Source organism: Cololabis saira, chromosome 11 (assembly GCF_033807715.1).
Source record: "Cololabis saira isolate AMF1-May2022 chromosome 11, fColSai1.1, whole genome shotgun sequence".
Taxonomy (NCBI): domain Eukaryota; kingdom Metazoa; phylum Chordata; class Actinopteri; order Beloniformes; family Belonidae; genus Cololabis; species Cololabis saira.
The window spans coordinates 38,716,283-38,728,768 of NC_084597.1; the positions used below are offsets into that span (position 1 = coordinate 38,716,283).

The window sequence follows — 12,486 nt, forward strand, 5'->3', positions numbered from 1 at the left end:
CCTCGGCTTGGGTGATGGATGAGCACGCCCCAGAGTCCCCACCCTCTGCTTCCACAGTGGAAGGCATGTCAGTCGGGTTGAGGAGATCCTCGAAGTATTCCTTCCACCGTCCGACAATGTCCCCAGTCGAGGTCAACAGCTCCCCACCCGCACCATAAACGGTGCCAGCAGAGTACAGCTTCCCCCTTCTGAGGCGCCGAACGGTCCTCCAGAATTTCCTCGAGGCCGACCGAAAGTCTTCCTCCATGGCCTCCCCGAACTCCTCCCAGACCCGAGTTTTTGCCTCCAGGACTGCCCGAGCAGCGGCTCGCTTGGCCTGCCGGTACTTATCTACTGCGTCAGGAGTCCCACAGGCCAACATAGCCCGGTAGGACTCCTTCTTCAGTCTGACGGCATCCTGTACTTCCGGTGTCCACCACCGGGTTCTAGGATTGCCGCCACGACAGGCACCGGAGACCTTGCGTCCACAACTTCGAACCGCCGCGTCGACAATGGAGGCAGAGAACATGGTCCACTCGGACTCAATGTCCCCCGCCTCCCCCGGGATCCGAGAGAAGCTCCCTCGGAGGTGAGAGTTGAAGATGTCCCTGACAGAGGGCTCAGCCAGACGTTCCCAACAGACCCTCACAATCCGTTTGGGTCTGCCCGGTCTGTCCAACCTCCTCCTACGCCAGCGCATCCAACTCACCACCAGGTGGTGATCAGATACTAAGCATTCTGGGAAATTGTTCTGGCCCTACTGTACGTCAGCTAGGGTGCATCTGAAAACCTTCGCTCTCTAGGGCTAGATTGATGCCTCCTAGCCCTCGATATGTGCACTACCCCTAGATGAAAAGAGGAATTGGGACACCACTACCCTCACGGGAACGCGCAAAATTTAGGGGTAGTGATGAAAAGTAGGGGTAGGGGGAGTATTGGGACTGGGCCATAGACACAGTGTCTAAACAGTGTTTAGTCCCAGTTTAGCGCTGTAACCATAAGTACAGTTAAAAGCTTAAAGACATCCCAGTACTGCAACTGGCTGATATCTCTGGCTATGCATGAGTCCACCATGCGTTGAAAAAGCACAGTGTTTCACAAAAATAGTGCTGTGGGTTTAAAGTCTGCAAAATAGAAACTGTAATCCAGAACACTACTGGGAAAATGTTTTGTGGAGTGATGAAACAAAAGTTGAATAGTTCAGAAATACGAAACCAGCAGCTAGGGAGTCCCCCAAAAAATGACAGAGCTCACAAATATCAAAATATCTTTGTAAAAGCTAAGAACAGAGAAGGTATAAGGCCCCAAACACCACTAACTTTTTCGTCCTGCACTGTGACTATTTAAGGGGTTTGTTTGATTTGTGTTTTATTTCTTCTGCATGTCTGGGTCTGAGGTTACAGTACGTTTCATCCAGAAGTGTGGGTTCTTACCTCGAGCTTGGGGCAGCGGGCGCACCTCGTTGACGTCGGGTTCTGCGTTGGGCCTGTGAACCTCCACTGTTACGAACTGCTGTTTGGAGGCGGAGGCCGTGGCCGCGGCAGCTTTGGACACGGACACTGGCTTACAGGGCAGAGAGGGCGGTGGGGCCGGAGCAGGGAGCGGCGGCGGCGGCGGGGGTGAAGGGGAGGGCGCAGCAGGTTTGTTGCCTCTGTTTGGGGACTGAACTCTCGGGAAAGGGCCAATGTCATGACCCGTAACTGTGGCCAAGTGAGCAGATGTCATTTTTTCTCTCTTGGGGGGTCTGGAGGGCTCTTTCTTTTTGACGGTAGAGTAGTCACGAGATGGGTCTTTTGGGTGTCCCTGTTTGTGGTGTAATGACGGTGAGGCCGGGCCATGTCCCGGCTCTTTGCTGTGGACGTGAGAAGCCGGGGCTGTGAAGTACAAGCCCGAGTGGGACGATTCAGAGGAGGGGCACTTGTTGAGCAGATCTCGTCTACTTGGACGCTTCTGCGTCCCTGGTGGGGGCGGAGGTTTGAAGGAGGGGGGAGACTCTGCTGTGGTGGACTGAACATCATCCTGAGGTGAGAGGATATATTCATCATCACTGGTTAAGGGCGAGACCAGCGTACAGTTACATAAAACCTTTTGCATTGATACGTTTTGATATCGTAAGACTGTTCAGACATCGTCGTCTTTTCTGTTGAGGGATGTTTTCCATGCACACTAGTATTCCTTTATTAGATCTCACTCTGAAGAAGACGCTGCCATAGAAACAGCATTTTCCAATTACCTAAACCCTGATAAGGTCTGGAATAAGCAATAAATGAATTAAGCTGCACGGAGCAGTCCAATCTTTACAGGCGGGGAGTTGGGGGGCTGTTGATTCAGGTTGCAACCGGGCATCTATAAATATGCCCAAAAATGTGCTGAAGCAAATTATGTAACTTTGAGTTAGTCTGTTAGTTACCTTTTTTGCTCTTATTTCCACATGCGGGTCAGAATCTTAAGATTTGGACTAAAATCCGGGGGTGTCGGCTCTCAGTCATCCAACCCTCAAAGGTTTACATCACGGCAACTGGACTTTCTTTCATTGGCTCTTGAAGACGTGTCACCTTCTTAAACCACAGACTATGTATGCTGTGATTATGTTGGGGCCGATTGTTTTTGTGAAATTGCCAAAATGCAATGCAGAAACAACCACAGCTGTGCAGAAAGCCAAAAAGACTTGAGTGTTTTTCTGCCCAGAAAACTTGACTGACACACCTCACCTCGGTATCCCATAATGTAACATGCAATAACAGCTCTCAGCATTCACAGCAATAGTGAAAAAGAAGGGACAGTGACACTCCATGCTATTTTTAATTTTTTACGTTTGCTTTCCAAAAACCAATCATGAATTCAGGAGTAAATCCATCCAAATTCAATTCTGCTTCATAAAATTATCAATGTATAATTCCTCCAGGGGACTAAAAATGTCATAATTTCATTCATTTTTTTTCTCTCCTCATTAATGACTTTTCCGTTACAGTGAAATACTGGGAACTCATCATGAACCAGGATATATCATTAATAAAATACTGCAAAGCATAGATAGTGTGGAGTATCCCAGGAAAAAGAGAAACCCAAATTATATGTGTTTTTGCATGTTGATATGCTTAAAGTACACTTTGGAGATGGATGACGGGCATAAAGTCTTCTTCAGAATTGAGTCAACAGCAGGAAATTACTGTGCATGTAAACATTTCCTGGGTGAGGACATTCAGTCTCTGTTATTGGTTGATTTTAGATCAATGTGAACAATAACCTTATGGTCCAGGTCCAGCTCTTTTTACTGTATAAACTTTGCCGGGGTTTTGAGGTTGCTGTTGTTACTTCTGCACAAAACATACAGAAGGTTGAAATAAGTAATTTTTCGGTCCAGTGAGAACTGGATTTAATTTGACTACAGGCAAAGAGAAAAGTTGAGTTTTGTGAGAGCTGGGTTAAATTACCACCTTCTGTTAAATGCATTTATATCCAGTGAATAGACTGTTTTAGAATGATACAAATCTGTTTTTCTTAAAACCCACTAGATTTGTTAGCAGGACCAAAAGGTCATCTACAAACTTTGAAAGCTGCATCCAAAATTGAAAGCACTGTTACAGTCAAATGTAACATGAATTAAAATACAAAGTTTAAACCGAGTGTTCGTACTTTACTCACTCTCTTTCAATCACATACCCTTATCAGACATGTAATTAATCACTTTGTCAGCTCTAGTGGTATATTAGTTTATCTGCAGACACTCCCGGAGCAGGCTGAACACATCGCTGCTGCAGGTGTGAAGCTGCTGGGTTCCTGCGTTTCCGGGCAAAAGTGACCAAACACAAACTCAACAGTGGAATGAACGACACTTAGACATGAATGCATTGCGGACACATGGAGAGAGCTGTATACTGTATGTATTTAAAAGAAATAAAACAAAAAAAAAAATGAATAAAATAATCATAATAATGATGTAGGATGTGAGTGACAAGTAGCCTGATTAGAGCAGATTTTGATTTCATCTGACGTTCGTCTACTGATTACTTCCGACCTCATGGCATAGTCATGTGATCTTTAATCTGACCCCAAAGTGGAACCATTACTTTGAGAGGAGGAGGGCGATATATATCCGTCTCTACTTTCATCTTTCTACAAGGAAATAAAAGAACACTACTACACTACTCGCTCTACTATTTCTTTTTGTTCTCGTTTGGTGCAAACACTTGTTTCACTCCACCTTAATTTTCAAAGCCTGAACTTCAGCTACGTATCAAGTGCTTCTATCCTTTCCCCGTTCCCTCCCACCCTTTTTAGGACAAATCCAAAGAAGAGTGTCTGCCAGTCTTGGGAGCTCACCAGAGAGATGTCCGTCAGCAGCATGTTGAGACTCTCTGGAGGGTCGTCCTCGTGACTCTCCCCCACGCTGTCATTCTGAGAGATCCAGGTCACAATTGGAGGAAGAAATAAAAGACAAAGAGGGGATGATTGATGAAGGTGAGCAAAGAAAAAAATATATACTGGTTTGGGTATAATATACTGCAAGTGATCAGCATCTCAGCAGATGTTGACAACAGATATGTTTATCCCAAAGCAAACGCCAAATCAGATTGTGTGGATGTTCCACATCTCCTACAGAAAAGGGAACAATGTGACTTCAGCTCACATTCACATCCTAGTCACAGAAACCGAAAAGATAGCACGCAAAGAAGACACGCACACACACACACAGTCACAGTCGTCATGTCTTCTTTCACAAACAAAACGCACATGCTGCGAAATCAATAAAGAACCATCAACTCAGTTCAAAGCAGGATTTGCAGGCCCAGCCCCACTGTTGTGCAAAGAGGTAATTTGCTGCAGATCTGTGGGCGATTTCAGAGCAGACAGACTGAGATCAGAGAAATGTTGCCCTTCATTTAACTCTGCCACTAAAGCAAAACAAAAGCCCCATCCATTCAGCTTAATTAACCCTTGTTGCTGCATGTGGAGCACTTACATCCAATCCATTTATCACAAGAGTCAATCAACATTCTACGTGCAGGGACGGCGTTCTGCACTGTGAGCAGCCCAGAGCACGCTGCTTTTTGGAATGTGCGGTACATGTGACTGTACATCCACATCTGTAATCGTTCAGACCACATGTGGACCATGACGGAAAGTTTTGGTGTGTTTTCTCAAACTGTACCAACAATGTTGGACTGTCTTCACTTATTATTTAATCTTGTCTTTTGTTCAACGTAGCTGCAGGATGCTTCTTGACTTAACGCCTGAAATGCCACAGATGTTGACATTCCCATTTCCCCCGCTGAGAAGCTCCAAGGCATTCTAGTTTTATTTTTAGTCTGGCATCTCACAGTCGCTCACGGTTGGGGCCACAGCAGAATTTGAAGATATAATTGCATAAACGAACATTTTCCAAGCTCTAAGCTGTTAAGCGGTGTGGTTAAGGTTAGGTTACAGGGCTGGAGAATCCTTACAAAGACAGCCCATCGGACCGTGTGTAGGGAGCATGCACTGCTGTGCACTCGACTTCACACCTAAACTTTGAGAGCGGTTCAGAAATCCAGTGTTTTTACCCTCCCAAACCCACCCAGCTCTCTAATCTGCTTCACACAGCAGTGCTAGCAGTCACTCACGGGTCCAAAGCAGCACAAACTCACACACATATTCATGCGGAGAGAATACAAAACACCACACGCACAGCTCGCTTCTCAGATGGGGAATGTGAAAAGGAAAGCGAAATCCATCTGAAGCATCTGAATGAGGATGAATGTTTGGCGTATAATTCTGTAGACAGCGAACAGCTTATCTGTGCTGTCAGCTTATATGTCATATTAATGTGTGCGGATGTTTGTGTGTTCACGTGTGCGATTGCTGGTATTGCTCCAAATGCTGATGTATTTACTACGTGCTATTTGTGCTGCAGGCTCGTATGTAAACGGAAATGAACAAAAAGCTTTCCAGTAAATATGGCCATAATGAAAAACTAGCGCAACTACACAAACGGATGTATTTCCCTGCTGGACTTTGTTTAAACACTGTGTATCGGGTGTATTTTCTTATCAAATATTCTGTTTCTATTCTTTTTTTTTCCCTCAGAATAGCGACTTATTGGATTTCTAGTAGATAGGACCTGATGCAACATCTTAATTTACCTTTCCGACTCATTAAGTGGGAAATCAGTTCATATTTCATTGATTTTCTTCATTTAATTTCCCTCCTTTGTTTTTGGTGGACGAGTCCTTTCTTTCTTGGCCACATTTGTGAACACAGATATCTCACTCATCACCGTACAGCTGCCTCAGTACTGTTTGAGGGTATTTGGGACCCCAAAGTTAGGATCATCTTAAATGTTTCATACATTTCAGTTCATCATTTCTCTAAACATTTTACAATAGTGTTTATTTTCTAACAATGTGGCTGGAATTATCCTTTGATGTCTATGTTTGGTGTCTTTCACAGCGATTTCCACCATCGGCATCACCAGACATATTTTACTCGGGCACATGCCCCAGTATTGATCTGCAGTGCCCCAGTGTAAATTTCACCTGTAAAAAAAATTTAAACAAATCACGTTGGTGTTTTAAGTCTACATAGCATAAGCTACAAAATGCGCACATGGCTACTTAATATGGTAATTCATTCATGTGTAGAGAGAGAGAAAGAGCGACAGAGTGTCTAAAATGTTAGCCCATAACAACTGGCTGAATACTTACATATACTATAATATTTTGATTTGGATTTGACTCAAACATTCCTGTAGATGGATATCAGAAAGTTATTTGCTTGCAGCAGGGATAAAACAGCAAGGAGAAATGAGAGAGGTAAGCCTCTAGCTAGGCAACATCAGCCTGTGTTTATGACATTAACGTTACGTTAACGTCATAAATGTATCAGGACATCCACATTAACATGAGCAGTACAGGTAGTGACTTTTGTTAGAAGTAGCTAAGGTAATAAGGGTGGAAAACCCAGAGTGGTGATGAGTGCGTTAACGGTGGGATCATGATGGTTCTGGTCAGGACCTCATAATCTGATCTGATTGTATAGTTTAAAGAACTATTTATGCTTTTGTAAATATAAATAAGTGCCGCACCTGGGCCTCAGTACAGTACAGTTAAATCTAGTGACACCCCTGGTTTCCACACGACACGTGTACTGTATATAAAAATATATTAGATTACGGTTCTTCGAGGAAAACAGTCTCTAGTATGGATGTGTCCATGTTATAACTATTCGTATTCGTAATGATAAACATTTGTGTGTAAATAAAAAAAGTTGTACCCAAAATTCTGCTGTCACACACATGAGTCTGATAAATTATTAGGGTTAGGATTGTTTTTATGTGAGTATGAATCTAAAAGCTGTGAGTGCAAAGTCTTGTGAATACAACTCTAATTTCTACGACTACGAGTCTTCACTGTGAACACGAATTCAAGTTTATGGGTACGAGTCGAAAAACTGTTGAAATGACGTCACAGGCAGGTCACAGCATAGACATATAAACGTAGACGCCCCATCGAGTGCTGAGCCAACTGCCACATCCAATATGGCGTCAAAGTCGCCGCCATATTGGATGTGGCAAGACTGCGCTGTAAACTAATTCAAGTAAATGGACTTATTTTCATAAAGCGCCTTTCTACAAAGACATTTACATTTTACGTCTCATTTATTCATTCACACACGCACTAATATACTTGGGAAACAGTTAGGCACCAAATATATTATATTTAATTTTCTCAGATGGCAAAAATAAGAACTTTATTGATCCCACATAGGAGTAATTCATGTTATATCAGCTATAGAGAACAAGGTAGTGCCGAAAAACAATATATATCCCCCCTCACAAAAATAAAAAAAATATAGAAAAATAGATCAACAAAACAAATTTAAAATTTTTCAAATAACAAAATAACATATTTGAACTATTTTTCAGATTCTTTCAATTATTTTAGTCAGACAAATGGTTCAAATGTTATTTTATTGTCTGAAAAATAGTTCAAAAATGTTATTTTGTTATTTGAAAAATTTGAAATTTGTTTTGTGGATCTATTTTTTTCTTTTTGGAAGTTTTCTTACTCCATACTCTAGATGTTAGCATCTGATTTGAACCATGAGTAACCTTTAACCCATATACGGTATTTTATAAAGATAGCATTCTCAGTTATATCTGGAAATCTTGATTTTCCAGTGTAAAGTTTAATGCATTTTGTCTCCCCTTTGATCAGTCCAACATCTCCGACATGTCACTCATAAGATCAAACATTTTTGCCATTTACAAAATAAAAAAAAGTCCTTTTCACAAAACAAACTATTCCAAGTAAAACTAAGACGCAGTGAGCCACAGGTCTCGCTGCTCAGACCAACTACTGTTTACCAAACAGGCCGCAGCTATGGGACCTTTTTGTCTCGTTTACGTGTCCGCATTCCGCCAGTCTTTGGTCGTAACCTGTTGACATCGTCTGTCATGTCTGATCCTGCATCTTTGAATGAAGCCACAGAGACCCCAGGAAGCAGCTTGTTGCCCTGCTTGTCTTACTCGTTCAATCTTCAATCTGGGCCACTGCCTCATCTTTTCCTTGCAATCCTCTCACGGCCATCTCTCAGGAAATTGGATGCCCTTTTCCTTACAGACTGGAGAGCCTTTGAACTATTGCCAGATTTCATCCTCTGTGACATTCCATGTTTTATCACCAATCTTTCTTCCCAACCTGTCCACTATATACGCCGTCTGGCACCTTGGAGTCCATGTCTGGTGTCTCCTTAGCCTCTTCGCTACCTGAAATAACACACACAAGATCTAACTTTAATCTGACCTTTGGACAAGTGTTTGATGCGGCTTCATAACAAATGAACCTTGTTGCAACACTGTTGACTGAAGCTAATGAGTTAGCATTTTTCTCGTCGGGAAGAGACTGTGTTCGTGGGAGAGAAACAGAGTTTCTTGCTGAGTGAAGACATTATCTAAGTAATGTGAAAATTAAAACCTGTAAATGATATTGTAAGCTTATTTAGCATTTATAGATTTTAGTAAGTGATCTTTGGGGGCTGCCGTTCAAGCTGCTGCATTATGGAGCCAAATCAAGGCCAAAAGTTTTGCTAATTTGAAAATAAAATTTGAACCTGAAAATTATTTTTTACAGTTTCAAATTTTTTTTTTTCGGTATCAGATCTTTTTTTCAGTTTCAGAACTTTTTATTTCAGTTTCAAATCTTGATCTAAAACAGCTTTTTAAACAGAAATGTGTCACTAGTATCAGTTTTTTCCACTGCCAATGACGTGAATATACAGGTGTATATACAGTGTTGAATCATACTTCTACTGATAACTTCTGCAACCTACGTTTCCTGAAGGCAACAGGACTGACAGCTTGTCCTAACTGCATGCGAGCGTCCGACTGTCGGGCCGCACTGCGTGGCATCGGACGCGCTCTGTCCACACTGAACGCGTTATCGCCCCCACGTTCTACCACGTTGTTTTGATTGACAGCGGAGACTCGCCTTTTAAAATACTGATTTATGGGTCCGCGTTACACCAACGCAGACCTTATGGCGTAGGGTACGCGGCGCACTCACCGAACGGTGCGCGTCGCCGCGTACCCTACGCCGAAGGCTACGCCGTCGATTTTACGCGGAACCATAAATCTCCCTTTATTCACCCGCCCGAGACTCGCCTTTTATTCTCCCCACCAACCGCCCGTGCGCTCCCTTTGCAGCTCTCTGTCCATCTCCCTCCAGCAGCTGCCACTTCATTGAGGTTTTTGTAGTGAAATGAAAAGCGAGCGACGGGAAGAAAATAGAAGCAGGGCGTGCGACAAAAGTCCAGCTCAAAACGGCGCGCCGCGTCGCGCCGCATCGCGCCGCATCGCGCCGCGTCGCTCGCAACGCTCGCAACCAGTGTAGACAAAAAATAAAAAATAAAGCAATGGAACTGTTTTTGACGCTGACGCTCGCTCGCGTCGCATGCTGTGTGGACACGGTGTGAGGAACGTCCCCCGCCTTCTCTGTTCTGCTGTCACTCATGATTCCACGCCCGTCTCAGTTGATGCCACGCCCCCCACACCACATCAGGGCCAAAAGTGTGAAACTGAAAAAAAAATTTGAAACTGAAAAAAAAAAAGATCTGATACCGAAAAAAAAAAATTGAAACTGTAAAAAAGAAATTTCAGGTTCAAATTTTTTTTCAAATTAGCAAAACTTTTGGCCTTGATTTGGCTCCATACTGCATTAGAAATACTACGGACACACCTACAGACAGCAGACCCAACTTTATTTAGGTCTGCAGACCAACCACCAGGGTTGGTTCCCCACGACACCCGGCTCAGACTAACGGATTCAGATCAGAGCTAGCTTCTAAAAGGCCCCCAGTTCCTAAAGTGCTCCTAAACCCTAAACCCAAACATGATTCTCCTGAATGATGTCAAATAAGGTCCAACGGATTTTCAATTTAATACAAAAAGATGTTTTTTTTAACAGTGTGTTTAACACGATAGAGCCTGTGCTGCAACACGGGTGGAAGTCTCATCAATCGCATGGGTTACTAACGACCTGACAGACAAATCACAGTTTATGAGACTGAAGGCTGGCGGAGCAGATCTGGAGGCTCTGGAGCCAAAGAACAATGTTGAAGTTGAGAAACGTATTGGACAACATTGCACATCCTAAACACAACACGGAGGCAAAACAGCAGACTCAGACTTGCAGGTTCGTTATCATGAAGACTGCTGGGGGGAATCATTCCTGCTATAACCTTTTACAAAGATTATTTGGAGTGGCTGACCTTTTACTGCAGAAGGATCATTTTCCAAAAGGGATTAATAAAGTGGGAGGTGCATTCAGTTAAAACATTATTTCTCTCTTTGATTGCACAGTTTGTTATAATTAAAGGTTCTAGTTCATACGTATGATGCAGTGGAGTGCATGATTCATGGACGTTTAACATTTCAAGTGCTCAGTAACCCCATGGCTAGCTAGATTAAGGTCAGTGAACTCACTAAAGTTTATGTCAAGACTTAAAAGGGTAATTTATTATGATTTAAAGTGATGGACTTAAGAGTTTGCCAAAATTTGGGATCTTGCTAAGAACTATTCTGTTGGTTGTTAACACTATTTACGTCATACAACGACACAACTTGAATGAAAAAGACTAAAGATGTTCCAAGCGCGTCCCTGAACAAGCAATACTCTTCATGTGTTTTGTGTGACTGTGGAAATTCCTATTCAACCTTGAAATTACATTAAAAATTGTTATGTGTATGGTCAGCACAAGCCATATGCCAACATTCATTAATTATAGTACACCCTCGCCAGCTTGCCTCTTATGCATTTTATCATATGATACAAGTTTAACTAAGTGGATAGTCCACACGAAACAAAAAAAGGGAAAAAAAGCACTCGTATTTCCATGTGGCGTCCTATAAACTGCACAAAACCGAAGTTGCTCAAAAGGTCACTTGAGGCTTCAAAATGGGGTCTATTCCCACAGACCAATATGTCTGAATGCTAAAAAAAACCCAACTATTAAGAGTCCTCATGACTCAGTTTGTGACTATTTCAGAGCTGGGTAGTAACGAGTTCCATTTACTCCTAACATTTACTTGAGTAAGTTTTGGGAAATGTTGTACTTTTAGGAGTAGTTTTGAATTACTATACTTTTTACTTTTACTTGAGTAGATTTGTGAAGAAGAAACTGTTCCTCTTCCTCCGCTACATTAGGCTACGTTGAGCTGTTACTTTTCTTTTATCCCTTTTATCCGCGTACGCGTCAATCTCATGACATCAATGAGTGATTCTTTGGGAAAAAATGTTTGTTTTTGCATGTTTTGTCACATTTACACAGACTCAAACACACACAGAGTTTATGAGTTCATGGTCTTGTTCTAGTTCTGCCTGGTTAAAAAAAGAAAAGTACAAAGGCTTGAAATTTTGTGTTAGTTGTGCTTCATTTATTTTTTTATTCTGTTACTATTTTATTTATTTTATTATTTATTAAAGTACTTGAATTTACTTTAAGATTATTTTAATTTGAGCTATTTTTTATTTTTTATTCATTTTAATTTATTTTATTGATTTAATTTGCCTGAAGATGATTTTGTACTTTTGTCTGTTTGAATGGTTGTGTTAAAAAAAAATTAATCAGACATTACTCAACAGTTACTCAGTACTTGAGTAGTTTTTTCATCAAGTACTTTTTTACTTTTACTCAAGTAATGATTTGGATTACTACTTTTTACTTCTACTTGAGTCATATTATTCTGAAGTACTTTTACAGTACTTTTACTTGAGTACAATTTTTGGCTACTCTACCCAGCTCTGCACTATTTGCATCTGCATATTTACAGATTCGCTGGAAGCTGCCCAACTACCTGTCCAGCTGTGTGGAAAAATGTACTTTTTAAATCTGTTTCTACAACAGTTCTGTCATTGTCAGTTCAGAATCAGTTGGACTGGACATACATCGCGTCCACGGGCAGATCCATTGCTTGTGTTGCACCAAAAACCTACAGCAAATTACAAAACTTAAGCTTCTAGCAGTAGTCTA

The 12,486-nt window shown here is 42.0% G+C and overlaps 1 protein-coding gene across 3 annotated transcripts in view; it reads right to left on the bottom strand.

Annotated features, from left to right (window-relative positions):
• whrna (whirlin a) overlaps window positions 1–12,486 on the bottom strand; it is a 210,592-nt gene that overhangs the window by 17,252 nt on the left and 180,854 nt on the right. For 2 of the 3 annotated variants that reach the window (XM_061734475.1, XM_061734474.1), the window contains 2 exons: window positions 4,303–4,377; window positions 1,413–1,998 (listed from right to left, as the gene is read on the bottom strand). In XM_061734475.1, coding sequence (XP_061590459.1) covers window positions 1,413–1,998; window positions 4,303–4,377 — 661 coding nt within the window. The remainder of the gene's footprint in view (window positions 1–1,412; window positions 1,999–4,302; window positions 4,378–12,486) is intronic. The other variant, XM_061734476.1, reaches the window with a different exon arrangement.